General features: G+C 45.6%; 2 protein-coding genes across 8 annotated transcripts in view; one reads left to right on the forward strand and one right to left on the reverse strand.

Annotated features, from left to right (window-relative positions):
* The window catches only part of FARS2 (phenylalanyl-tRNA synthetase 2, mitochondrial), a 379,330-nt gene extending 363,396 nt beyond the window's left edge, over positions 1 to 15,934 (reverse strand). For all 7 annotated transcript variants that reach the window (XM_082638489.1, XM_082638483.1, XM_082638487.1 and 4 more), the window contains exon 1: positions 15,535 to 15,934. The gene's annotated coding sequence lies outside the window, so the exon portion shown is untranslated. The remainder of the gene's footprint in view (positions 1 to 15,534) is intronic.
* Positions 15,935 to 15,996: 62 nt separating this feature from the next.
* Positions 15,997 to 27,716, forward strand: part of LYRM4 (LYR motif containing 4) — a 112,445-nt gene continuing 100,725 nt past the window's right edge. The window contains exon 1 of the mRNA XM_082638492.1: positions 15,997 to 16,366. Within this exon, the coding sequence (XP_082494618.1) occupies positions 16,281 to 16,366 (86 nt within the window). The 5' untranslated portion in view covers positions 15,997 to 16,280. The remainder of the gene's footprint in view (positions 16,367 to 27,716) is intronic.

The raw sequence follows: 27,716 nt of genomic DNA on the forward strand, positions 1-27,716 counted from the left end.
ACTTAATGCCAGTGAACTGTATACTTAAAAATGGTTCAGATTGGGCTTCCCTGGTGGCACAGTGGTTGGGAGTCTGCCTGCCAATGCGGGGGACGCGGGTTCCGGCCCTGCTCTGGGAGGATCCCGCATGCCGCGGAGCGGCTGGGTCCGTGAGCCACAACTGCTGAGCCTGCGCCTGGAGCCTGTGCTCCGCAACGGGAGAGGCCGCGACGGTGAGAGGCCCGCGCACCGCGATGAAGAGTGGGCCCCGCTCGCCGCAACTGGAGAGAGCCCTCGCACAGAGATGAGGACCCAACACAGCCAATAAATAAATAAATAAATAAATAAATAAATAAATAAATAAGTAAATAAAATGGTTCAGATAGTAATTTTTATGTTTTGTATATTTTACCATAATAAAAGAATAAAAGTAAATAAGAAAGCCTAGTCCCTACCTCCTAGAGTTGCTGTAAGGATTGGATATATGTGAAGTGTTTAGAGAGTGCCTGGCAGGGAAGCCCTCCATAAACACCAGCTACAGCTACTCTCTTATTGTCCTACCTTTGGAGCTCTCTCCAGGCCCCACTACCATGTTCTGCAGAAACAGGTGCTCACTGACTAGATTCTGATCCCCCTCCTGGAGCTGTATACCTTCTGCATGAGACAGTTCCAGCCCTGGGCTTCCTTCCAGCATAAATGCTCTATTATTGGGACAAAACTTCCACTGCAATCAGATAAAGATGAAGAGACCACCTGGTTCCTGCAGCGTCTTCACACATAAAGCTGAGAAGACCACAATTAAAAAAAAAAAAACTGATTTTATCATCTACTTCCTAAATGTTTTGTTAATAATTTTGCCTCAAAGATAGGTTCATAGGCTAATGCTATCATATAGGTCTGACAGCGGGGAAGAAAGGAAAAACGTTCCCCTACTATTCATAAATATTCTTTCACCTTTTGTCACAATCAAGACTATTTTACTTCTTTGCTTCGTCATTTAAAAGTCCTTTTATTATGAAAATTTCCAAGCATATACAAAAGTAGAGACCCGACTAGCCCTCATGTACCCAGCTTCTTAAGAAGAGCCAACTTCAACCTCTCTGACCCTACCTATGACTCGACATTCTCCCCACCAAAAAACTAGAATAAAAACACCAGGGCAGCTACATTGAAGCAATGTTCTTATCTAACAATCATAATCATCATCATCATCATCATCATCATCATCATCATCACCATCACTATTTTACTTTTAGAAGTTCTTTTTGGATATCTTCTCACCTGCTTTCCTTTTTTTCTTTGAAACTACAAATAATTTCCATACCTACTATGCCAAGGTTATTGTGAGGATGTAATACACACGAAAATGCAGAGCTTGGTGTCTGATGTGTATGAAGTTCCGGAGAAATCTTAGTTCTCCACAGACCACCACCCCACCCTTCTCTCCAAGACAACACATACCAACCACCGCCACCCCTCTCACACATACCCTTCTCCATTAAAGAATGTCCTTGCTTGTCCCTCACTCCTCCCTTCCCTTCCCAAACACTGGTCCTTGCTTCCCTCCTGTCCCCTCGGCCTGCTTCGAAGCCAGGGATCCCAAACACAAATGCCTGATCACAAATCCAATCACCTAGAAGACCCCAAATATAAAGACAAATACAGAAAGTGGATAAACTGAACTGATCAATATATTTAACATTCAGGGTACCAGCCACTAAATTAAAAATTAAAAACATACCCAATCTAGTACCTGTATATTATTTAACAGAAAAACCAGGCTAGACACTACATGGTAAAAACAGCACAAACAGGGATTCCTATGCAGGTCGTGTGTATGTGTGTGTATTTATATTTTAAACATTAAACCCTTTTTTGATGATCCAAGAAATTTTACCTGCTGATGAGATTCATTTCCTTGCAGTACTTTTCGCCAGTGGCAAACCTGCCACATCTAATCTGTTTTAAAAGGAATTCTAATCACCCAATCAATCATACTCTTGACCTTCAGCCTTCACAGTCACTTCGCTGTGGTCAAAATTGCCTCTAAAAATTCATGTTGTAACAGTTCTGTTGTCCTCAAGCTCCAAAACGCCAATGACAGGAATATAATTTGACCAAACCCTCTGGTAGAAGAAAAAACAGTACCTGAAGTTTCTAATTCGTCTTCTACCAAGATTCTTTAAATAAAAGTGAATGTCTAAGATATTATTAAGGAATAACTTTTCCTCTACTGGGGTTTAAAGACTTATAAATCATCCAAGTCTCTATGCAGTGAATCTGGTCTCTTCATTACAAAAATCACACGTCTCACTTTTGCTTTTAAATAACTTTTCTTACTGCAGAGATATAATGACCAAGTAATAATCCTTCCAACTCTCCGCCCTCCCCTCCTGGCACACATTCAATCTCAACCGCACTGGCATACATCGTCCTGGCTTGAAAAGGCGTCCGCATTTGCTGCCTGCCCTCCTTGTCCCCATCCTCCCTCCTGGCTACCTGGCTTCTCAGGGCCTGGCACACAGCAGGTACGCAATACATGATGCTGCCAGGATCACTAAGAAAACTTTATAGGTGTAATAAGAGACAGAAGCAATCACAACAAGTAGAGAAGCTGACTCGGGGTGGAGAGAAGAATGCGATTATTTTAGACACACTGTTTGAGGGGCCGGTGGGATATGCAGATGGACACATTCAGTGATGTCCACCTCGGTGATGATGTCACACAGGGATGAAGCAGGTCAAGGAGGGAGGCCCGGGGAGACAGACGGAGGCCCTCTGCAGAAAGACTCGATCCACGAGCAGAGAGCTCAGCTCTGAGCATCACCGAAGCTAAGAAAGAACCGCATTTCAAGGTGACTGAAAACACTGGTTGGGGTGTGAAACGCCACAGCTAAACTGAAGTGAATTAAAGACCGTAAATGAGGGGATGGGTAACTTAACCACTATAAAGTTCTCCATCTTTGAGAAGCTGTTTCAGTGATGAACAAGATACAAACTTATAGCTATCTGCAAGAATCCCAAATATAATGTAGGCAAACAGAAACCACGAAGGGAACACTATACTAAGGCCACAGAGGGGGCGGGGGTGGGGGTGGGGGGTGGCCACCATGCACAGCACAAGGATAAATCAAGGCAGGAGATCCAGTCCTCTAATTGACCCCATGATCAAAGGAGAAAAAGCAAATGATCAGCCCCCAGATGCTCTGAAGGCACTTGACAAAACATAACATTCACTCTTCATTAAGACAAACTCTTAATAAGATGGGAATAGATGACTATTGCCTTAATATGATCCCAATATATCCACCAAAACTCCAGAATCATGATTTCAGAAACCACTATGGGCATTCCATGAAAGTCCAACTTCTGAATAGAGAAATGGGGATCAGCGAGTGACAGAAGGTTCCCCCAAAAGGAATTAGAAACACCTCTGGGAGGTACGGAAAGATGCTCAAACTCAAAGAAATGCAAATAAAAACGACAATTAGATTTAAAAATATCTACAGATTGGGGAAGATCATGTTCTTTGATATCACAGTATTATGAGGGTCTAAGAAACAGGCATTGCTGGTAAAACTTCTATGGAAGGCAGTTTGACAATATCTATCAACATTTAAAATACACATATTTAATTCAGCAATCCCACCTGTCATAAATTAAATTTATAGATATACTTCTTGTATGTGTGCAAAATGATGCATGAACAAGGATATTCACTAAACAATTTGTAAGAGCCAAAGACAGGAAATACATTTCCATTAATCGGGGACTCGCTAAGTAAATTAAGAATAAGGCAGCACTAGATGTATTGACATAGGATGTCTCCAAGATATATTGTTAAATGGTAAAAAAGAGGTGTTGATTGGCTGTGCATGGTAGCTACCATTTTTCAACAGGAATATAAATGTAGTTTACACATATACACACGTATATAAGGGCAGACACGGTAGGAGCTGAGAGACAGAGACAGCTGAGAGGCTACTATTCATTACATGCTTCTGTACCTTTTGATTTTATACGACGAGCTTTACAACCTAGTGACTTGGATCACCCTTGACTTCCCCTTCCCTTTGTTCCCGCCATCCAGCCAGTTGGCAGGGCCTGAGAATTCTGTCTTTACAACATCGCTGCCGCTTCAGCCCTCCTTTCCACTCGCACCACAGGTGACATAATTTAGGGACCCTCAGTACCTTCCTCCAGGATAATTAAACAGCCTTTAACACCTTCCACTTCAAATAATTACCTCCTCTGATTCACCTTATGTACCATGCCGGATTTACCTTCTAAAGCACACATTTATTAAGCTTCCGAAGGCCCGAATTCTGCTTGGCCTATCCAAGTGCCCCCGCAGACCCCAATTCCCAGGGACCACACCCCACACTTGGGCTGAACAGAACTGCTGCCAGGGACTAGAACTACAGCTGTTTCCTCCCACCCTGAGCCCCAGCGCCCGGCGGTCTCCTCCCTCAGGAATGTTCCACGTGCACCAGCTGAGATGGGTTGTGGCCCCCCAGCACCCACCGTGAAGGCCTTGACCTCAGGACACTGCCCCTGACGTGCATCCCGGACATGACTACAGAGCTGCACGTCTCTCTCAGGGTGGCCCCGACACGCCCACCTGCTTCCTTCTAAGCACCCACACCAGTGGTCACTCTTCCCCTCGCAGCTGCCCCTCTGCTTCGTTCCTCGGGCTTCTGAGAACAGTGATGCACCCACAGCAATAAATAAAGAGCAAGTCATCTGGTGAGGGTAACACTTCCTTCCCTTCAGATTCCCCGGATTCCAATTGCTCATTAAAGGGCTAAAAAGCCATCCTGAATCTGTAAGTTTAGATGTGCCCAGTGGTCACAGTGATATTATACTAAGGTAGGAGGGACTAAAAATGCTAAGTAACTGTTTCTGATTCTTTTTGCCTTTCTCAATGGACACTGGTAAAAAGTTTGGAATCCCAAGCACATAACACATATGCAAGAAGGTCCATCTTACCTGTCACTTAAAAGTCATTTTCTAGAGTTACTGTTTTTTTAAATGAGAGAAATGATCTTTCTCAGGGTGAGCATGTAAGGTTAGTGATGGCTGGGAGCAGGGACTAAATTGGGTGATTTTGGGTCCTTGACAAGAAGTGTCTACCACTTCCCAGCATAAGGCAATTATGCATTAGTTAGGTCAAGGTCATTTTAAAAGAGGCGATTCCTGGGCTTCCCTGGTGGCGCAGTGGTTGAGAGTCCGCCTGCCGATGCAGGGGACACGGGTTCATGCCCCGGTCCGGGAGGATCCCACATGTCGCGGAGCGGCTGGGCCCGTGAGCCATGGCCGCTGAGCCTGCGCGTCCGGAGACTGTGCTCCGCAACGGGAGAGGCCACAACAGTGAGAGGCCTGCGTACCGTAAAAAAATAAAAATAAAAATAAAGAATGGAAGGAAAATGCAATGATAATCCGAAATCACAGAAGGTCACTGAGGACATAAGAGCTTCTGCTTCTCAAGTAGACCATAAAACACACCTATTATGCATCATAAAATGAGCTGAGTGCAGGTCACTGCTTTTAGAAGGACTTTTCAGCTGCAGAAATTACCTATGTTTAATGGGTTAGTATTCAGTGGTAATATTTTTCAATGCCAGAAGCTAATAAAATCACATCCTCTGGATCTGTGGTGCCTAATATTGTAGCGGCTAATCACATGTGGCTATTTAAATTTAAATTAATTAAATAAAGTTAAAAATTCAGTTCCTCAGTTGCACTAGCCACATTTCCAGTGCTCAAGAGCCATATGTGGGTGGTGGCTGCCACACTGGACAAAACAGGTAGAAACACTTCAGTCATCCCCGAAAGTCTACTGGACAGAGCTGCTCTAGGGTACTAAGTGTCTTTTCCTGAAGCCATCACAGCATTTCTGTTTGTTCATTCAACAAATGTTTGCTGAGCTCCTACTATGTGACAGGCACAGGGCTAGTTGTCGAGCATGGCAGTGAGTAAAACTAAGATTTTAAGCAGGAGATAAAGAGAAACCTCTAATATACGAATGGAGCCCTGATTTTTAAAGATGAGCAGCCAGGGAAGGGCTGTCTGAGAAAGTAACGTTTAAGTCAACATTAGAAAGATAAGCCATTCAAAGAGACAACGTTTCCAAACAGAGGGATGGAAGCACCCATGTGCTCAGGTGGGGAGGGCTTAGCATGTTCCAGAAACTGATTTTCATGCATTTTGCAGCCGTCTCATTAAACTTGAAACACCAAGCAAAGCATTTAACTGACACCCAAATCTATTCCCATGGGGAAGTCAGGCAACAGTCCATATATTATCCTCAGCCAGTCCCCTTCTCCCTCTAAATCACCTGCCTTTCTGTCATTTCATTTCTTGAAGGACTGACTTCTGAGTAGGCAGGCAGAGAAAGAGCAATTAATTTTGTAACTTCTTAGCAGAGGAAACAGGGGCTTAGGCGAGGTTTCTGAGTGACTGTGGATTTTAACTGGCCGTGCTAACATGGCCACGGAGATGTTCTCATCACAGGCCGAGCAGTTTCCATCTGAGGGTGGCTGTCAGTATTCCTGCCGGGGCAAACCACTCACACCGACTTCGGACAGCAAGACCCAGCCGCTGGGCAGGCCGCTCACTGGGTGGAGGACCTCTCCCTGGAAATGCAGCTAGGGGCCGCGCAGCGGGCACCACCGCCCCGTCACGGCCCCACACACAGCGCACAGGGGAGACTGAACACACCCACTCAGGCCTTTGAAGCCTCTGCCCCGCAACTCACTTGTGCCATTCACACACCTCGTCGTCCTCCCGGCTTCTCCTCTTCCCGTCACCTTTGCAACCAGAGTGGCCATGCCCCCCACAGCCCAGGCTCCCGTCCAGGGGCTGCACGAGGTCTGCAGGACGCACGCCCGGGGCCTCTGCACACAGCCGTCTGGTGCACCCAAGGCAGCTGAGGACAGCATCCCTCCTCCTCTGGTCCAGCGGGAGCCAAGCCACCGAGGAAGCCCCTTCCCACCCTCTTTACTTCAGGGACAGAAAAACAGAACCTCTACTGCTGGAAAGAGCTGAAATGCTGGGACTGGAAAAAACAGGCTGCCCTCTCGCACCAAATTAATTAAGAGTCAAATGTGGAAATCATGCTTATCATGTCAGGTTTTGATTTTTCAGTCTTAATGAAGAAAAGGCCAATGCTAATAAACAGAAAACCCTGGTGAGGTGGGACAGTTATGAAAGATAGTGTTAAGGAAGGTACTTTAAGTCCACACATGCCATAGCATATTTCAGTAACTAAGTATGCCATTAACATTTTGGGTAAAATCTTATAAAAGCCCTTCATTTTCCTACATTCTGCAGAAAGCATAAGCTTCGGATGTTAGAATACCATGTGAATGTAACACAAAAAAGGAAACAAACAAAAAAAAACCCCACTGAAACCCACAAACCTGGCAGACCTAGTTCACTCAGGACACCACCCACACCCTCCCTGCAACACTCTCTTCTTCCAGAAAACCAAAGCAGAGTGTCTTAGGGTTAGGGTTAGGGTTAGCTGCTCTAACAAAAATACCACAGACCTGGTGGCTTATAAGCCACAAATATTTATTTCGCAGTTCTGGAGGCTGGGAAGTCCAAGATCAAGGCGCCGGCAGATTTGGTGCCAGGTAAGAGCACACTTCCTGGATCTCAAGACTGTGTCCTCACATAGTGAGGGGTGACGGAGCTCTCTGCGGTCCCTTTTTTTTTTTTGCGGTACGCGGGCCTCTCACTGTTGTGGCCTCTCCCGTTGCAGAGCACAGGCTCCAGACGCTCAGGCTCAGCGGCACTGGCTCACGGGCCCAGCCGCGAACCCCTGTCCCCTGCATCGGCAGGCGGACTCTCAACCACTGCGCCACAGGCAGGCCCTCTGCGGTCCCTTTTATAAGGACATTAATCCCATCCTGGCGGCTCCACCGTTATGACCTGACCACCTCCCAAAGGCTAACCCAACGCATCCCACTGGGGGTTAGGATCTCAACATATTTATCGGAGCTGGTGGGGAATGGGGTGGGGAGGACCACAGCCATTCAGCTTACGGCACAAGTAATGAGAATATGTTCTTAATCTTGGCAATGTCCCTAGAAGGAGAGCACAGCCTATTTCAGTTCCGATTTGGACTGAAGAGAGGAGTTAAGTAGGAAAAAGCAATCTGGTCACAGGTCACACACCTGGGGCAGAGCCTGGCTGACCTCTGACCTTCCAGGGCTATGTTCATTACTTCACCCATTTCAGGATCATACTGCAATAGTTGAAAAAGGTCAGTAATCGAGGGTTGCTTATTTGAAATTAGAATTTAATTACAGATAAAGTGTAACTTTAGAGAAAATATTTGTGAAGAGTAGGCCTCTAGTCCAAATGGAGAGAGATATAAGATACCAACTCAAAAGTACCCACTCTGCTCAACTTCCCTCATTTACTATGTGGAGCGATCCACAGTGGGCTGGGCACAAGGACAGTCCTTAAAGTGAAGGGTGAAAACTGACAATGTGATGTTGGGATTTTACTGAAAAAAATATTTAAATAACGCTGAGCAAGGGAAAAATGCCTTTCTTCCATACTACGAGTAAATTACGATACATAAATATTTAATTTTTAAAAGTCCATAATATCTTTCAAATCTTAAACACATTCGCTTCTAAACATGGGATGTCTGATAATACGCCATTACAGAAAAACAAATTTTAGCTTTGGTGTTGCTAGCACCCTTTACACCCTAGAGAGGTTATTTGGGAAATCATCTGACTATAAGAACAAATGTTTAAGGCATCTGGGAGTTGGTGGTCCTTAACTTTAGCAAGTTTTACTGCATCTTCTTTGCTTCTGAGCTGGGATCTTTCTGGTAAATAAAAAAATGTTTGTTGTAACTAAAAATAAAAAGTACCTACAGCCACCCGTTTGGAACTGGTACCCATTTTTCTTTTCCTCAAAAGTGTAATTGCAAAGTACAGTCTGCCGGCTTTCTCCTTCCCCCGCGGTATTCCGAGGGTGATTCAGGAGTATAGTGAGCCTGCATCTGAGAAGCACAGGGAATTTTACTTGAAGGTATAACTATGACACGTATTTGGCCCTGTGTTACCTGATGTATAGGCAGGAATAGATGGGCAGAGAGAGCCTTCCGGGTGCTCCCAGTCCCACAGGGAGCCTGGACAAAGGGACATCTCCTGTCTGCTGCTCCTGCTCAGGAATCCTTTCCCCTCCACCAGCCCATCACTCCCATAACAATGGGCCTGCCTGCCCTGCTTTAAACCTCCTGAGAACAGCCTGTTTGGTCTTTCATGTGCCTTTGTTTTAATATTTGTGCACATAGGCCTGTGCTCATCTAAGGGAATAAAATCAGTTTGATCTAGAGGGCAGCTTGAATTCTGGAACACCTTACAAGAAATGAAACTGATCTGCAAATATTCACCAGGCACTTAGCAGAGGTGCTGGGGAACAAAGAAGAGTTAGCAACAAGTCTTTGCTCTCCACAATTGCAGGAGGCCAGCTTTGCAAGGTTCCCAAAAGCCTCATGGGCATGTGTGCCTTCACAAGTCACTCATCATGGTGGCAGCAATGGGGCCAGAGGTCCTCAGTCATGGCCGAACATCAGAATGACCTGGGAAGCTACTCAGAGGTTTTTACTTGACAGCTGTGGGAGGAGTCCTGACATCAGCAGTGAGCCTGACATGCACCCCGGATCAAGAGCCACCGCTCTGGACTGACAGCTCGCAAATTCCCACCGCTGCTAAGGCCACAGGTTCTCAAACTGTCAGGGTTGTTCAACTCGGCCTTGAATTTCATGAAATATCTAGCATCCTACCCATGTATATATATATATATTTTTTTGCTTTATGCTCCAAAAGATGACTCGTGTCGTCTGAACTTCAACTAGCACATAACCCTGAGGGAAGCTATAAGCACCTTTAGATAATCATTTTAAAAATTATTTCAATTTCCTCCACAAAATCACTTTTTTTTAAAAAAGAAATTTTTTTATGTATGTGGCTGTGTCAGGTCTTAGTTGCAGCATGTGGGATCTTTTGTTGTGGCACATGGACTCTGTAATTGAAGCACACGGATTCTACAGCACAAGGGCTTAGTTGCCCCATGGCATGTGGGATCTTAGTTCCCCGACCAGGGATCTAACCCGTGTCCCCTGCATTGGAAGGTGGATTCTTAACCACCGGACCACCAGGGGAGTCCCCAAAATCACTTTTATTACAAGTACTTCTTCATATGAAAATCTCATCCTTAATGAATTACAAAATGTTATTTTTCATTCAAAATCATCATTCAAAATGTTATTTGATAAACATACTATTTTGCAAAAAATAAGAAGAAATACTGGCTCTTTTCAAAGGACTCCTGAAATTATCTTCACATCTTCCACGGAATGTTTTGCTAAGGCCAGTTCTGATAAGATATATATTCAGGCCTTTGTATATGCAAAATTAGATTTTGATTTATAGATTTACTGTTAGAGTTTGAAAGAATAAGGCACATATGTCACAAGAAGAGAGGCTGGATGGGGCAGGGAAAAGTCTCGGTGGAGGGTCAGCTGTCTCGTATTTCAAGATCAGGGACAGAATCAATGCTAAAAACTGCTTAAGGGAGGAAACGTTCAAGTACAGGATTTATTTTCCCTTAAGACGAGGTTCTCCCTCCTGTAAAAGCGGCCGACAAGGAGAACTTTGCACACACCTGGCCCACGTTCATCTGAGCTGTTCCTGGACACCGGGATGTGGGGATGGGAGGTGTTCTTCCTGAAGGTACTCACATCATCCTGCTAAATGAGGGCAGTGCTGGAAAGAACCGGCAGTGGGTCACGTGCACAGGGGCAGAAACATGGCTGGACCTTCTGTATTCCAGTCAGCTGTCTGACTTGGGCCGATGGCAGTGGTCCTCCATCCTGATGGCGCCCTGAAACCCCTGACACTTTTTAAAGACATTACTGCTGGGCCCCCAACCCAGAGCTTACGACTGCCTTGATGTGAGTGGAACGAGAACACTGGTATTTGTGAAAGGTTCTCGGGTGTGTGCTGTGAGGCCAGGGTGGAGGACCAGTGGGCTAATGAAACCAGTTATCCATCTAGCAGCTATTGTGACCTGGGAACAACTAAAGGGACACAAGTTCAGTTGAAAACAGATCTGACCTCTTAGCCTAGTCTCTCTCCTAGACACAGGTAGGAGGGGAAGGTAGCTTTTGAGAGAGATGAGCTTGAACTTACAGACAGGCAGACAGAAGGCAAAGAAATAATTTGTTTAAAAAAAAATTCCTATAAGTGACATTTGATACACTTTATACAAATTCAATTGTCAATTTTACTGCTGTTTCCCACAAGTAAGGCAATACTTAGTCTCCAGAGAACGGAGCTCCAATATCTGGTTACTTTCTAAAATTCTCAAGGAAAAGATTTTAAGTATATTTGAAAAGAGCTTCTACAAAAATGTGAATCTCTCACACACACATGAGTAGACAACCTAAAAAAGGCACTAAGTCTTTTCCAAGAGATGTTAATAGAAAAACATGTAAATTTATCTTAAAAGACTAGAAAGCTAGTATAAAAATCAACATTTGAGATTCTCTGAATATTTGTAATACTTCCTATATAAAGAAGTTGGCTTTGGAAGTAAGTGAGAATCTAACTAAATTAAAATTCAAATATGACTAAAATTTACCCATGTTACCCAAGAAAACTTAATAAACTTCAAACTCCTGAAGCTGGCTCTGAAGACCTTCTGTGAAGCAGTGCAGCATCACAGCCAGTACCACAGCTGGACAGAACACACCCCAGGCCCAGGCCCACCCCCTCGGATTCCTACCTGTACAACTGGCTAAATAACCTAACCTCTCAGGTCCCTTTCCTTAACGGGGGTAAGAGCTGTCCCATCATCTGTCCACTGAGATCTTACAACCTAGAAGAAATGGACAGGTTTCTAGAAACATACAGCCCACCAAAACTGAATCAAGAAGAAATAGACAATTTGAATGGATGGATCACTAGAATTGAAATAGAACCCGTAATTTAAAAAAAACTCCCCGCAAAGAAAAGGACCAGATGGCTTCACTGGAGAATTCTACCACACATACAAAGAACTTAAACCCATCCTTCTCAAACTCTTCCAAAACACTGAAGAGGAGGGAACACTCCCAAAGTCATTCTATGAAGCCACCATCACCCCGAAACCAAAACCAGACAAAGACACTACCAAAAAAGAAAATTACAGGCTAATATCTTTGATGAATATAGATGTAAAACTCCTCAACAAAATACTAGTAAACCAAATACAACAATACACAAAATGGATCATACACCACAACCAAGTTGGATTCATCCCAAGGTCACAAGGATGGTTCAACATACACAAATCAATGTGTTACACCATGTCAACAGAAGACAAAAACCACATGATCATCTCAATAGATGCAGAAAAAGCATTTGATAAAATTCAACATCCATTCACAATACCCACCAAAGTGCATATACAGGGAACATATCTCAACATAATAAACTACTAACTCTTGGAAAGCAGGATCAGTATTTGATGTATAGCCCTCACGTAACCACAAGAACTGGGACTTGAACTACCAGCTGGTCAACTACTTGTTGAATGCAGAGGTAAAGAAATAGGGTTTCAGCACTGCTAAAATAGAGGATTCCAAAAATAGGGTTTGAAATAAAAGTCTACCAACACCTGAAAACCTAATCTGTATTTCAATAGCTCAGATGATAAGTTCTACTTCACTTGTATGAACTAGCCAATGCATCAAAGAAAAAAATGACTTATCCCCAGAACAGAGAAAACATCATTAAAATAAACCAGGTAGGGACTTCCCTGGTGGTCCAGTGGGTAAGATTCTGCGATCCCAATGCAGGGGGCCTGGGTTCGATCCCTGGTCGGAGAACTAGATCCCGCATGCATGCTGCAACTAAGAGTTCGCATGCCACAACTAAGGATCCCACAGGTCACAACTAAGACCCGGCACAGAAAATAAATATTTTTAATAATAAATAAAAATTTTAAAAATAATAAAGATAAAGCAGGTACAGGGCTAATCACATCTGCACATCGATGGTCCCTCTCCCCACCACATAGTGTTCCCTGAATGGATCCTGCGCCCTCGTGCCTCCTTGCTTTGAATGTACACTACAACCTGTAACTCAACACATTCTCCATGTTCGCCCTCTGGCTCTTACTACTCACTGTGGAAATACCTTCTCTGATGGAATGCTTTCCCTTAAGATCAAAGTCCTAGTTGAATGTCCCTCCTCTGTACTCCCCTAACACTTCGTAATATTACCCCTATCATAGCACCTGTCAAAAATAAATTGTTACTCTGCTTATCTAGTTCACACTGTAACGCCACCATGTTGTATGATGTATGGCTCTTCGGAAGCTTTCAGTGAGTGCTGAAGGAATGAATGAGGAAAGGGCCTTCAGTTCCCTGTTCATCTCTAAAAATGAGGGAGCTGATGTACAAAGTCTCTTCCAGCTTCCTATTCTATTAGTATGAAGGACTGATAAAACCAAATGACGATTATGTATAATAAAGACTTAGATCCACATTTGGAGTTGAATAACTTCTAAATCGTAACATCACAAGTTGCCCACCTATACAAGATTTTCTTTACACATCATTTTAATATTTAAGCTGCAAGACAATAAATTGCTGTTATACTGCTTGTTATGGTTGGAGAAATTTCTCTTCAAAAATCATTCAGTGCTCAACAGCAATCCTAATTTTAATATAAGGTAATGCATGATTTTACATAGTGAACTACAGGAATTTCATAACTATGGATAGGTGGATATTAAAGAAATTTTTGCATTTTGAGGCCTAAATGGTAGTAAGTGGGTTATGCCTAGTTTATAGTCATTATCTAAGAAAATACTCTGCCCAGAACAGAATGCATATTAAAGGACATATGAGTAAGGTCTATCCTCAGCTTCTGGCCCAATCCCACTTTCAACTTCAAATAGAGCTTTTCTTGAAAATAGTCATTGCTGCAATGAAGAAATACAAAAATGGAGATTTAGCTTTGGAATGTGATTTTTTATTAGTTTTTTAAGGCAATGATATCCAACATACTGGCAAATTATTTCAAGTAAAATAATAAAAGTATTTTTTTGTGTGAGGACTTAGCTTAGAATCAACTGGGAAGCTACCATTTCTCTAACCTCAGCTATTCTTTGTACTAAAAGATGCCTACACTACCCAAACAAACTAAACTTTCGATATTTATTTGGAAAGTTTTATTTGATTACAACAAAGTTAAAATCATTTAGATATGTTAATTGTATACATTAATGATTAAATTGCTTGATAATTAGACAAACAACTGTATATCATAATTATTCCAACTTCATTTTCTAGATGAAAGCAAAATATAATAAAATAATGCAATCCCCACTGTTTTTAAACAAACCAAAATAATACTCATGTTTTTTCTTCTAACTTTGACAGCTTTCTCTGTTTGTAACTTGCATTAACGCTGTAGTTTTCCTAGGTTCCACACACCTAATTTACATCATCAGCATTCAATCGTGTATCATATTAAGAGAAAACGGTTCTGCATCTTTTTCTATAATAATGTACAAGTCCCTTGGTCTTGAGTCCTTTGAGTAATGCCAAAGGATAAACTCAAAATATTAAAAACCCTTTCAATAAAACTGAAGCAAGATTTGCCCAATGACCTGATCACCCTGCAGGAGGAACAGAAGTTTGGCTACTCTGTAAAAAGCCTTATCTGAGACTCACAGATGTATGAGACGTTAACAAAAATCGAACAGGAAACGTAAAAGGATTTTAATAAAAGTATTTTGTCTTTCGTGCCTTTAAAAAAACACCACTGCATTACAACGGATAACATAACAGGTATAACAAGCACATGTGGATGCAAGGACGCCAGGTTACAAGTACGCTAAAGCGCAGTAAGGTCAGAGAAGTGTCTCCTGCTCTTAAAGTTCCTGAGAATACGAGGTTGCTTTGGCATAGAACAAGTATCACTTCAAAACGAGACAAACTTAAAGAAAGGAAACACAACCAAAACTCAGTGGTTGGAAAAGAGATGGATGTGAACGCCCACTTGTTTCTTACGTATAAAGTTACGCCTCGCAGTGTTTTGGAGGAGGAAACACTGGCTCTTCCCAACGTTGGTTACATACACAAAGATTCCAAAGACAAGACAAGTGCTTTGCAAACAAAGTAACTAGAACCAGCTCAGGCTTCCCCGCGCCGGGTCCTACTCCAGGGTCAGAACCACCAACTGTATCCTCCCGGCTAACAAGGTGATTCAGAAAATCTGGCGTCTTCAGAGAAGGGAGAAAACTTAGCCGGGAAGAGCGTCAGGAGAAAACTTGCTCAGCTTCTTGCTGGGGTCTGAAACGATCCCAACAGAGTCCTTAAACCCCTCAGGTTTCCCCAATCAAGCACCCTCGCCTCCAACCTGGGCCACCTCAGATCAGACTATCAGACGACAGAAGTCTGCGGACGCACGGAGAGCTAACCACCCCACGAGAGGGACCCACGGCTGGGGCCCTACGCGCGGCCGCGCCACTCACCCGCCGCTCCCCGGGAGACGGGAGACCAGCCCGGGGTCCAAGTCCTGGGCGTGGCAGGCTCGGCCCTCTCCGGGCCCGGCTCCAGCTCACCTCAGCGCGGCCCGCCTGGGCGCCGCCATCTTGCCCAGGAAGGGGGCCTCGCGCCGGAGGCCCCTGAGCGGGCGCCCTGAGCGGAGCCGGAGCGCCGGGGAGCCCCAGGTCGAAGCCCTGCGTCCCCCGCGCGCTCTCGCCCCGTCCACGCGCGACGAACGTCCCGCACGAAGCCCCTACCCTGGCGTCCGCGGAACCGGCGCCCCGCGCAGCCCGCACCGCGGCTCAGGCGGCGCCGAGGGCAGCCCGGGCGGAAGAGCGGGCGCGGGGCCCGCGCTCGGTAACCTGGCAACGCGGAGCAACCCGGCGTCTCCGGCGAACCCCAGCCCTCCACCGCGAGGAAGCACGAACACCCCTCATCCGCCTCCCAGCCCTCGCCGCCCCTCGGCCGCTCCGCCCGCCGCTGCCCGCAGAACCCCGCGGCGGGGGCGGCCGCCGAGAACACCTCCCGCCGGCGCCGCCCCCTTAGCTGCCCGAAGCCCGCCTGCGCCGCCACGCGCGGCCGGAGCTCACCTGGGCCGGGGCGCAGGCCGCTCCCTGCGCCGAGCCCCGCGCGCGTGTCCCGCTCGCGCTTCCCGCGGAGGCGGAAGTTTCGGGAGTCGCGTTTAACTCGGGACCTCGGCGGAGAGGACCCCCTGGGTTCTTTTCGTTCCAAGATGGCAGCCTCCAGCCGCGCACAGGTGCTGGATTTGTACCGGGCGATGCTGAGGGAGAGCAAGCACTTCTCCGCCTACAACTACAGGTGAGCGGCCCGGGAGGTGCGGGCGCGGGCGCGGCCGGGGTACGGGAGCCCCTGCCCCGCGCGGCCGCCTGGGCGCCCCGAGGGGAGGCTCCCTGCCGGCCGGCGTGGCCCGCGGACCCTCAGGGGGCGGCTGGAGGATGGCCCTTCGCGGGCGGGAGAAGACGTTCGCGTCTGGTGATGTGTCTCCAAGTCGGACGCTCTGCGCTGGGAGCTCCGGGAGGTTCTGCTCCGGGAACGCGGTTAGTGGTGTCTCTGCCTTTAAGCTGGATGCCAAGGTGCAGGTGCTCAAGCCAGGACCAGTTTGTTGCATTTGTAAGAACTTTCCGTAGAATCGGAAGACTTGACCGTGGAAGTGACCCGTCAGTAGCACTTGTCCACAGCTGAAGGCTCTCTCTAGCCATTCCTTTCATTTCAGAGGTGTCTTAATTAGCTGTTTTGGTTGCCAGGATCTGTTCTACTTGTGGCATCGGCGGTGGGGCGGGGTTTGTGAGGAGGAGACGCAGGTGAAGGTAAAGGAAAAAAAAGGGCTCGCCAGCTTCCAGGAGCTGAAACGTTTATCCTGGCCTCGCCAGATGGGGATCCAGCTTTTAGGATCGATCTTAGCAGCAGGAGAATGAGAATCTAAACTCTTATGTCCTTAATGTAGCGCCCAGCTTTTCCACGCCTGCCCCATTCTCATGTTTGATCTTGAGTCCCTTATCCTTACTCTTAATATGTCTTTTGTCTACTTCAGAGCATCTGCGTTCTTTTCTGCTTACTTATAACTTCTGACTCATCATGAATGTACGTACCTTATGGATTTTCTCTCTGCATCATTGTGGATTGGGTGTCTTCTCCTAACTACCTGACCCTCTGAGTTTGAGCCATATTCCGAAAGCAAGAATATGATAAGGGCAGCTCATCACTTCACACCAGGTTTCACCTTCCATGATTGACCAGCCTGTGGAACAGACCTGCGACCTGTGGAACAGACCTGGTTGGGTAAATGCCCTCACACTGGGTGAATGAGCTGGCAGGCCCTATGATGGGTAGACCCAGTGCAGTGTTGGTTATCAGACACTAACCCTCTCAAGCAGTGACTTTCTAATTTTTAGGTACCTGCAAAGGAAAGGTACTCATCCTGTAAATTTGAGAACATCTGGGTCACACCAATGAAGTCATATCCAACTGGTCAGTAGTTAAAAAGAAAAACAAACATTTCTGGGAGTGCATTGTTTCACTTAATGACTTTGGCTTTGGAAGCTAAAGTTTGTAAACAGCAGGTATACTGGTGGAATTTTAAACCAAAAAATTAACCAAGTACTTAGGACCAACAATTTAACCAAGTCTGTTGAAAGAGCCCACAAAATACGCTTGTGAATAAGTGGAAACCAATCATTTTCACCAGTCTGGAAGACAAATTTTGTCGTTTAAATTTACAGAAAATAAACAAGAGCTGCAGGTAAGTCACTCAGGGCTGTACCCTGTGGGCAGGAAGTAGAAATTACATGGTAACCTATTTAGAAAATAATGGTTCAGATTATGCTTTGAGTAATCGTTTTGAGTTAAATTTATGATCCACAAATAAATGTATTATCCAAAGGAATCTGGTAATCACTTTATACTGTTTCCTGAAATCATGGCCCTAAAACCTGAGGTTTCCCACTACTATCTCCTCAGATAATAAACTGTTACAAAGTATGTCCTTCTTTTGTACTAAGCTGTGTTTTGTGGATTCCAAGGATACCCTCTCCCTCTTTACTCCTCTTTGTCTGGCATGCCCGCTATTCACCTCTGTCTTGAGTTCCTCCGCTTCCTTTGAGATTCATCTCAGTGTAACCTTTGGAAGGTTTTCCTCATTCTCTTTCTTCTGCATTCCCCATTCCCATTCAGACAGGTCCTATTACTACGTATTCTTTTACTTCAGTGCACCCAAACACTCCCAAAACTACTTTGCCCAGTGCCATAGCAGCCCCTGGAGATGGACAGATGAGAGCGCTGGGCTCAGCAAGGCACCTACCATCAGTGGCTTTTTTACGAGCCTCTGTGGGACACAGTTGTAGAATCATTGTCACAAACTGTGGCAAGTGCCGTGACAGGCATGCGCAGGGTGTTGAATCAAAACGCTTCCCAGAAGATAGCGCTGGATCAAAGGCATGAAGCAGTGTGATCTTCTGGTGTGCTCGGTGATGTCATAGAATAGAATTCTGCTGGAGAGTTAAGTGTGATTTGGGCGTGACAGAAGACAGGACTGGGCCGTGATAAGGAACCTGGACATTATTCTTAGCTAACAGGCAGCCGGTAAAGAGCTTTAAGCCATAAAGTGACATGGCCAGACTTGCCTTTTAGCCAGACCACTCTGGCGGCAAGGTAGAAGATGACTGTGAGGGCCAGATACAAGGACCCCAAATGCGAGTTGATTAGGACAGTGCTGAGGAGAGATTAGGGCCCTAGTGGGGGCAGGAATAGTGGAAGAGAGAGGTAAAAGATACATTCGATCAATAATTAGAAGGTAAAATTGTTAGATTTCAATGAATGATTGGATTCAGGAGTAAAGAAGAGAATCCAAGCAGAGTCTAAAAAGATGTCTAGGTTACTAGGTAAACTGAGGCACAGAGGTTAAATGTGAAAGTTGCACCATTAACTGACTTAGGAAATACAGAAATACCTGGTCTTGTGGAGAGAAGAGTTTTCAGTTCATTTTTGGAGCATCTTGAGTGAATGTCAGCTGGGGTCCCCAGCAGAGGCAGTTATTCACATGAGACTAAAGCTCAGAGGAGCAATCAAGCCTGGAGTTGTCATCACCACGCACTTGCTGTGTGACCCTGGGCAAGTCACTTCATCTCTCTACTCTTCAGTTTCTTAATCTATAAAATGGAGGGGATGAGGTTTAAGTGAGTGAATACGTATGAAATGCTTAGAGTTGTGCCTGGCACAGCAGGCACTAAATAAGTAGAATTCTTATCATACGTGGAATTAAAATCTTAATATTTGGTAAAGTTTCCAGGAAGAGTATTTAGGGCAGTGGTTCTCAGCCAGGGCCAGTTTTATTTGACAGTGTCTGGAGACATTTTTGTTGTCACAATTTTGGTGGAAGGATGCCCCTGGCCTCTAGTAGTTAGAGGCCAGGGATTCCACCAAGCTCAGGACAGTCCCCCATAGAAACAGTATTCTGGCTCCAAGTGTCAGTCATGCCAAGATTGAGAAATCCTAGTTCATGGTGAGAAAATTAGTGCGCTTAAGATGCTGTTGTAGAGAACATCAAAATTTGAGGTGTTGGCTGAAGAAGAGCCCCTGAAGGAGGCCAGGAAGACGCAGTCTAAGTACGTGGTTCTCAGTGTATTGGTCTCAGGATCCTTTTGCATTCTTAAATGTAACTGAGCCCCGAAATCCTTGTTTATGTGAGGCATAGTTATCAATATTTTTCATATTAAAAGTTAAAACTAAAACATTTTAAAGCACTTATTTTTTTTTTTATTTTGCGGTACGTGGGCCTCTCACTGTTGTGGCCTCTCCCGTTGCGGATCACAGGCTCCGGACGCTCAGGCTCAGCGGCCATGGCTCACGGGCCCAGCTGCTCCGCGGCATGTGGGATCTTGCCGGACCGGGGCACGAACCCGTGTCCCCTGCATCAGCCGGCGGACTCTCAACCACTGCACCACCAAGAAAGCCCTAAAGCACCTACTTTTAAGTAAACTAATAAACCCATTGCATACTAACCTAAATAACACCTTTATGAAGAATAACCATTTTTCTTCCCCCCCTCCCCCCAAAAAAAACCACTGCTGACAGTGACATTGTTTGACATTTTTGCAAATCTCTTTAGTGTTTGGCTTAATGGAAGACATGTGGATTCTTGTATTTGTTTCCGCCTAAACCTGTTGCTATATCACACGTCATCTAGCCTCTGGGAAATTCCTCTGTCCACTTACAAGAGAATGGGACTGAAAAAGGCAAATATCTACTTGAGATGATAAAAATACGTTTTCCCGATGGATCCCCTGAAAGGTCTCCAAGACCCCAGTGGTCCCTGGGCCACACTTGAATGACCGCTGTGGAGCCTAAGAAGCGGGGAGAGGGCAAGCAGAGAGAGCAATGTCACAGAAGCCAGAATAGCTGCATGTTTGGGAAGGTGTTGCGGGCAGGCCACTTGCTTTAGCAAAGTCCAGTAAAGGAAGAGAGAAGTGTCCCCAGCGAAGGGACCTCTGGGGACCTCTTCCAGAACAGCATCAGTGAAGTGGTTAAGACAGAGCCAGAGTGTGGGCGCTGAGAAGTGAACCAGAAGGAAGTAGAGGGCCGCAGTGAGTGTAGACCATCTCCCCGCCCGGAGGCCTGGTTAACATGCGGGAGTGGGGCTGGCTGCTAGAGCACGGCCACACGAGAAGTGACAAGCCATGAGAAGCTGTGCCTCTGCAGGCCCAGGCGGCGGGCTGGCTCGCAGCAGAAGGCGGAACACTCCCTTCTCCACCGCAGAAGGAGGTGAATTTTTTTTCTCTATTTATTTTGGCTGTGCCAGGTCTTAGTTGCAGCACACGGGATCTTCGTTGCGGCATGCGGGATCTTTTAGTTGCAGCAGGCGTCTTCTTAGTTGCAGCTCTGCAGGAGGTGAATTTAAGTTGGGATGTAAGAGGACAGGAAGTTGAGGTGATGGATGCCCTGCTGACAGCTCGTTTCTGGATAAAGTGGAGGATAATTGGATGCGGTGTGTTCTCATATTTACTACACTATCACACCATTAGCATTGTTGGTTTACTTGTCTTTCAGCCATTTGTCCCTTGAAGGCAGAAATTCCATCTTATCTCTGCGTTCCTGGTGCCTAGCACAATACCTACCTACTCTATGCTTACAAATACTTGTTGTTGAAAAGCGGGAGGAAATTGTATTCAGAGGTAATTTTTATCAGCCGTTTCCCCCTACTGATTAAAAATGTATTTTATTGTAAAATGTGAGAAAAGGCAAAAGCAATGCCCAACTGCCACCCAACTGAGTGTCAGAACTCCGTCATCCCTCATTAAGTGGTTGAGTCTTTATTATACTTCTTGCACACTAAGCGTTGTGTTGAGAGCTGCAAATCAAAATGAGCCTCCCGTTAAGGGTAGAGAGTGGTGAGTAGCATTAGAAGTGTGTGCCACCTTGAAAGCAGATCTCATTAGGAATGCTGTTGGCTACAAGTAACAGGAAACCTTCACACGGTGCTTAAATAAGTAGGGGGTTACTCTTCTCACATGGATAAGGTCTGGAGTATGAGGCTGCTCGAGCTGATACAGCAGCTGGATGATGTCAAGGTGTCTTGAGTCTCAGGTTTCCTCTCGTGCTTATGCCTGATGGTTGCAAATGGCTATAAAAGCTCCAAATATCATATCCTTATTCAAGGCAAGACAGACAAAGAAGAGCAACCCCAACCGGGCATGAGTAGGCTTTCTTTTCATGAGGAAAGGGTAGACTTTCCTGGAAGCTTTCCAGCAGACTTCTGGTTATATCTTATTGACCAGAACTCAGTTACATTTCTACCACTAGCTGAGCAAGGGGCTGGGGGAACTAGGTGCTCATCTAGCGTCTGCAGTGGGAGGTGACAAAGGGAGAAGCACCGGGAGTGACTGCTGCATCCGCCAGCAGCTGGCTTCTGTGCAGGTAGGGCACGTGGTTGCCGGTGGAGAACTCTCCAGGTGCGCATGGCAAGGCACTGGGGAGGTGAAATGCACGGGGCACGTGGGAACCAGGGGCGGGCAGTCGTGGAGCCTTAGCTGGCACTCCATCCCAGGTGAGCTCGTGCTGGTGAAATAACCGGCTAGTAGTAAAAAAAGATCTGACAGAAAGGTGAGGCATAGAAAAGGTGAGCAGTGGGCTAAGTTCTCACAGCTGGTCATCAACAGAACAGGAACTAGAAAGTTCCAGGGCGCTGCTTTTCCACAACTCTACCCTCTTTAGTAGAAATCTCCTACAAGGCATGCATCCTCTGTCTCGGCCTGCAGAAATTCTAGAAACATCAACCCAAAGCTATTTATTTTCACAGTTTCTTCTTACAGCTGCATAGGCTCCCTGGTTTCATGACTGGTAAAATTACTAACTGTTGCTGAGTGTCAGCTCTCAATTACCACGTGCTGCACAGCTGAATGCAACATTATGGAAGTCTTTGATTGCGGTCTAGTGAATGGACTAAATAATGACTCCTATTTAGGAGTCTGTTCTCTTTTTGAACTGGAAGCTGAGGACCTGGAACCATGAACTTGTAAAGAAGTCAGGACCCAGGCATGTGTCCCTGTTCATTGTTGCAGGTCTTTTCACACCAGCTACCTCTGCTGCTGATAGATCGAGAATGCTAGGGTGAATAGTACCAGCCCAGCGTGAATGGTGTTAACAGCAAGCACCTTTCCCTTTCTAAAATGGGACAGCAACACTGGAGACGTTAGTGCCAAATATTCCTTTACCCCAGAACAAATGGGCAAATCAGTTTATGCCTAGTATTTCCTGAGAACCCATAGCATATGTATTACAGCACCAGGGCCCAGGGTAGGTACAAGCACAGGATGGCCCTGCTGTTATAGGATTGTCGTGTGATGGGCATAGGACGTGGACACACAAGAACAGCTCAGGAAACTGCCTTGTACACAGAGGAAACGTGCAAATTGAAATAACGTCCAGACACTGCAGATTTGCACATGTCGTGGCAGAGGCGCTTGTCATGATGTTTTGTCCATCACGTATTACAGTATCGCACAGATACTATACAAATGACATTGTAGTGATTGTTTCAACCTTCTAGGCCTAACTTCCACTTCAGTTTTAACTTTATACGTCTCTTCTCCTTTAGAAACTTAAAATCCTAAAATATGTTCTTCAGTTAATAAATGTAACCCGTACCTCCCTACCGGGAAAATCTTTGCTTGATTCTCAGACTAAAACCTGCCTTTAAGCAGAAGTTGCTGATGTGTGAGAAATTCCATCCTCTTGTTCTTTGTCACCTTTTATGCCTTGACTCAATTTAGGGCCTCACAGACCTGTCACCTGGGACAGCTGTCAGGCTGGGGAGCACAAGGTGTTGCGTTTTGCTTCTTGGCATTCTCAAAAACAAGATTATTAGGATGTTTTCCCCTCCCCCCACGATAAAAAGTTTTCCCTCTTTTTAAGTCATGAAATGCCTGTTTATATTGTGAGGATTCGGAGAAACCACAGAATTCTGTAATAAGCAGCCAAGTAAGAGCTTTGCCCACCGTAAAATGTGGGACAAGTCACGTCTCTCTGTGAAAACAGCTCTAACTTATGGTTATGCGGGAGCTCTGAGGAAGTGGGGAGGAATACAAGAGAAGAAGATGACTGTTAACATTTTTTAAGTTCTCCACAAATTAAGTCTTGAATATGTCCTGAATTTATACCAATGGGTTCCTCTAGGGCCGCCTGCTGTTACCTGACCCCTTGCTTCCACAGGAACGAGAGGCAGTTTACTTGTGCCTCAGAAAAGCAGTTTCTTAGACTTTTGAAAGATAGATTATTCAGTATCTTTATGTTTGGAATTCCCGTCCACCCCAATTTTTTTTCTTATGGTTGCCAAGTTCTGCCATGTTGAGTGATGATGGTTTTGAAAAGTAAGAAAAAGTTATACAGTTAACTTAAAGAAGAATACATTTGAGATATTCAGCAGCCTAAATTTGGAGGGAAGTGTTAAAAAATTATTAGATCAATGTCATTGCTGATTTTTTGAGCTTAGTTTATAAGAGTTTCCAAATTGCACTTATTCTATTTATACTTCACCCTGGCCCCTAAAGCATTTTAAAACTTATAAAAATACATACAGTAAAATGCAATAACATGAAATAATTGTTATAATTTTAAAATGAGAATCAGGGCAAAGGGAAAATAAAGGTAGAGAATATAACAAAGTGAGGTGTAAAGTTAGACCACAAAATGCAATTATAAGTCAGTAGAACTTCCTTAAAGTCTCTGTATTCTGTATTGTAGCAGGGTAATACTTTTTGTTAATGCAAAGTGTACTTACAAAACATTCTCTTAGGAAATTGCTATAATATAATGAGCATTATAGGAAATTGACTGCGTCTTAAGGCCTCACGACAATAGCTGTGTGCAGTCTTTGTTGTGGATGAAAGGTACTTAAGGTCCTGTCACTTCTCCTTTGTGACCCCTTTCCTGACAGACTGAATCCCACTTCATCAGGAAGTAGGTTTTTGTATATGCCTTAGCATTTATTTTCTCAATTAACTGGCACCTAACCAATTTAGGAAAATTCTAACCTTTAGAAACCAAATTAAGTGATAAAATTAGATAAATTACATGAACCAAGCTGTGAATATCTAGGTTTAGCAAGAGTCCGCTAAATTAAGGTGGGTCCTCCTGGCTTTTGTCTGGATTAGTAATAGGAATACCGTGAATAGGACTCCTCAGCTGATCTCTACCACCCCTGTTTTAAGAAGCAGATTTAAAATTGCCAAAGTTGAGACATAATAATCTATCACTGTAACATTCTGATTATCTGTTTGGCTTCATAGCAACTCATTATTGGGGTTCTGTTTGAAAGAATAATTGTTTTTTTAACTCAGGGATTAAAGGCAAACAGCTCACAGAGATGATCTTTCATGATAAATAAAGGACAAATGACAGTCGTAGGACTTGATGCTAGGGCTTCCTGCTTGTTTTCTTTTCTCTGGTATTTCTTTCCCTAATATTGTGATTCCTGAACTAATTTGCTTGAAGTATTGTTTTCAGTCTCATCAATATGAATGAGAATCATGAGCAAGGCTATCTTGATTTAGAAAGATTCCTGGCCTTCGAACCAAGAAACCGTGGTTCACGTTGGAGGTCAGCTGGCTCCCAGCTCTGTGACCTTGATGCATTTAGTCCCGGGTGCATCCTCCAGAATGCCAGAGTTGCAAAACTCTCTGGCAGAATGTTTGGTATGCAGTAGATAGTCCAAAATCCCTTCTGCAGATAGAAGTAAACTAGTTAATATACAGTTATCTCTTTAACTGGTAGATCAACTGCCAAATCTTTTAAATTCGTAGTAGCTAGCAGTCATTTAATGAACTCAGCAAACTTGTTGAACCACATTCTGCACAAGGTATTTATTAGCAATCCAAAGAACTCTATCACGGTAGTGTGTGGTCTCTGGTGATGTGTGGTCTCCGTGTGATGAGGTTGGTTTGAGTCTTCATTCAGCAGACATGGATTGAGTACCTGCCACCGGCCAGACCCTGGGCTCCTTGCCGGAAATTCAGAGACAAACACAACAGAACGTGATCTTTTCCCAGGCGGGGCTTGTGGTTCAGTGCCTAGAGTAAGACACTGAGGATTGTACAAAGGCGCCGTGGCAGAGCAAAGAGGAGGGGCGACGGAGCCCGCCCCGGGGGCCCGAGGTTCAGAAAGTGATGGTGGCTGGCCCGGCTCGCTCGTAAAGACTCTGCAGGGCCTCGCTGGCGAAGGGGGGCAGAAGCCGAGGGGACGGGTGCAGAGAGCGGTGTCCTCGGCGCTGAGTGCGAGGGGCTCCCAGCAGTGCGGCCTCCCCGCTGGGGCCTCAGAGACACTGTGCCCAGTGCCAGGCCTGGTCCTGGGCGGCGGAAAGCCACGCGGGTGCTCGAGCAGGACTGCAGAGACCACCCCAAGCGGACGGAGACCGAAGACACAGAGGCCAGGAGGTGATTGCAGAGGAGGGCAGGGTGGTTTTGAGATACGCTGAGGAAGAGAATGCGCCAGTCCCAGTGACTGCGTGAATGCCTTGGATTAGAGAGAACGACCTGACCTGAGGTCAGGAGAATGTAACTGGGAGAAGAAGTCGTTCCAAATGAAACATCGCGTGTCAGGGACAGTGCCTCCTTGGCGTGAGGAAGACGTTGTCTGAGCCCCAGGACGGCATCTGGACAATTCAGGCTCAATTCTAAAGCGTCTCTTTGGCCCTAGGTTTTGACTTAATTTGCGACACTCTGTATGTGCTTATCTCACTTTCCTTTCTTCAATTATGTAGCTTTCATATATTAATGTTATTGTCAGTTTATCAGTCATCTGTGTCCCATTAGTTGACTGTATCTGTTCCCAGGGTAATTATTTGTTTTATTTACTAGTTGGCTGCTACCTTCATTGGATGTCATGAATGCATCTATTAGCCTTATATCTATTCTTTTGTTCCTGGGGTAATTTTTTGAGTAGGTTTAGTACCCCGCTTTTGGCCTAGTTTATTCAAAATTCACTTATATGATCAATCATTATAATTATAAATATTACTCTGTAGCATAACTATTCATTTAATGCCTCCATACATTTCTTTTTGCCTGCCCATGTTTTGAGAATAAATACAAAGATTTTCCCTATAGAATTATCCCTCTCCTACGTCTGATGTCTAGGAGCAGTGTTGTTTTCACCAGAAATCACTTCCACAGGCAGAAGCATCTCTTAAAACCCTTTTTGCCCTTTACTAAGCAAAAAGCTAAATTAATCGAGGAAGTAGTTCCTTGCAGCCAGACTGGAGCCAGAAAAAGCCACAGATCCTCTATCCTGGTCTCATTGTCTCTCATTCATTGATTCACCAAGTCTTCCTGGAGCACTCACCGTATGCCAGAGTCGTGCTCTGTGCCTTTCCTTCCCGGACTGCGGAAGAAAAGCTTTCAGCCCTGGTTGAAGCGGTAAACAAGCTTTTAGTGGCAACTTAATGCTTTATCCCAGACTTAAAACCCTAAAGGAAGGAAAGCCCTGGTGGGCGTATAACTCAAGGAGAGCAGACCCCGATCGGGCAGCCGCCAAGCAGGGGCGTTGCTCACAGGCTCTGGCCTGTGTGGGCCTCGAATCCTGACTGCAGGCCCCTCTCCCTCCCGGCGTTGGAAGGACGCCTGTCACCGGAGACTGTGATATTCAGTTTCTGGGCTCGGTCCTTTCCCTTTTCCCTCTCCACACTTTCCCGGTAACGTTATCCGTGGCCTCCTGTGTGTTGACTCCCCCGGCTGTTTGCAGCCCAGGCCCCTGTCCTGCGACCAGACGCCTCACCTGCTCCCCTCCTGCACGCCCCGCAGAGGTGCAGGAGGTGACTCAGCACCCGCACCCGCCAGCATGCCTGCTCCCGCCCCGCCCCGCCTGTCCCGCCCCATCCCACCCGGCCCGGGTCGCTCCGGCTGCCCCCGCCCCTCTGCTCCTCCCTGGGACGGCTGTGCGGCTGTGCGCATCCTCTGCTGACGGCCCCCTCTGCACCCTCCTCCTCCCCGTGAGGCCTCTACACGCAGGTGCTAACCTAGCGAGCTGGGTGCCGGGCAGCACGGCCTAAACGTGGTGGATGGATGATTTGTGGGAAGAACTACGATAGTTCGTCCAACTTTAAGACCTTAAAAGGAATAGCGTCAAGACTTGAACCCGAAACTCTGAGGCCAAAATGTGCACA

Source organism: Mesoplodon mirus (assembly GCF_964341445.2).
Source record: "Mesoplodon mirus genome assembly, chromosome: 12".
Classification (NCBI taxonomy): Eukaryota; Metazoa; Chordata; class Mammalia; order Artiodactyla; family Ziphiidae; genus Mesoplodon; species Mesoplodon mirus.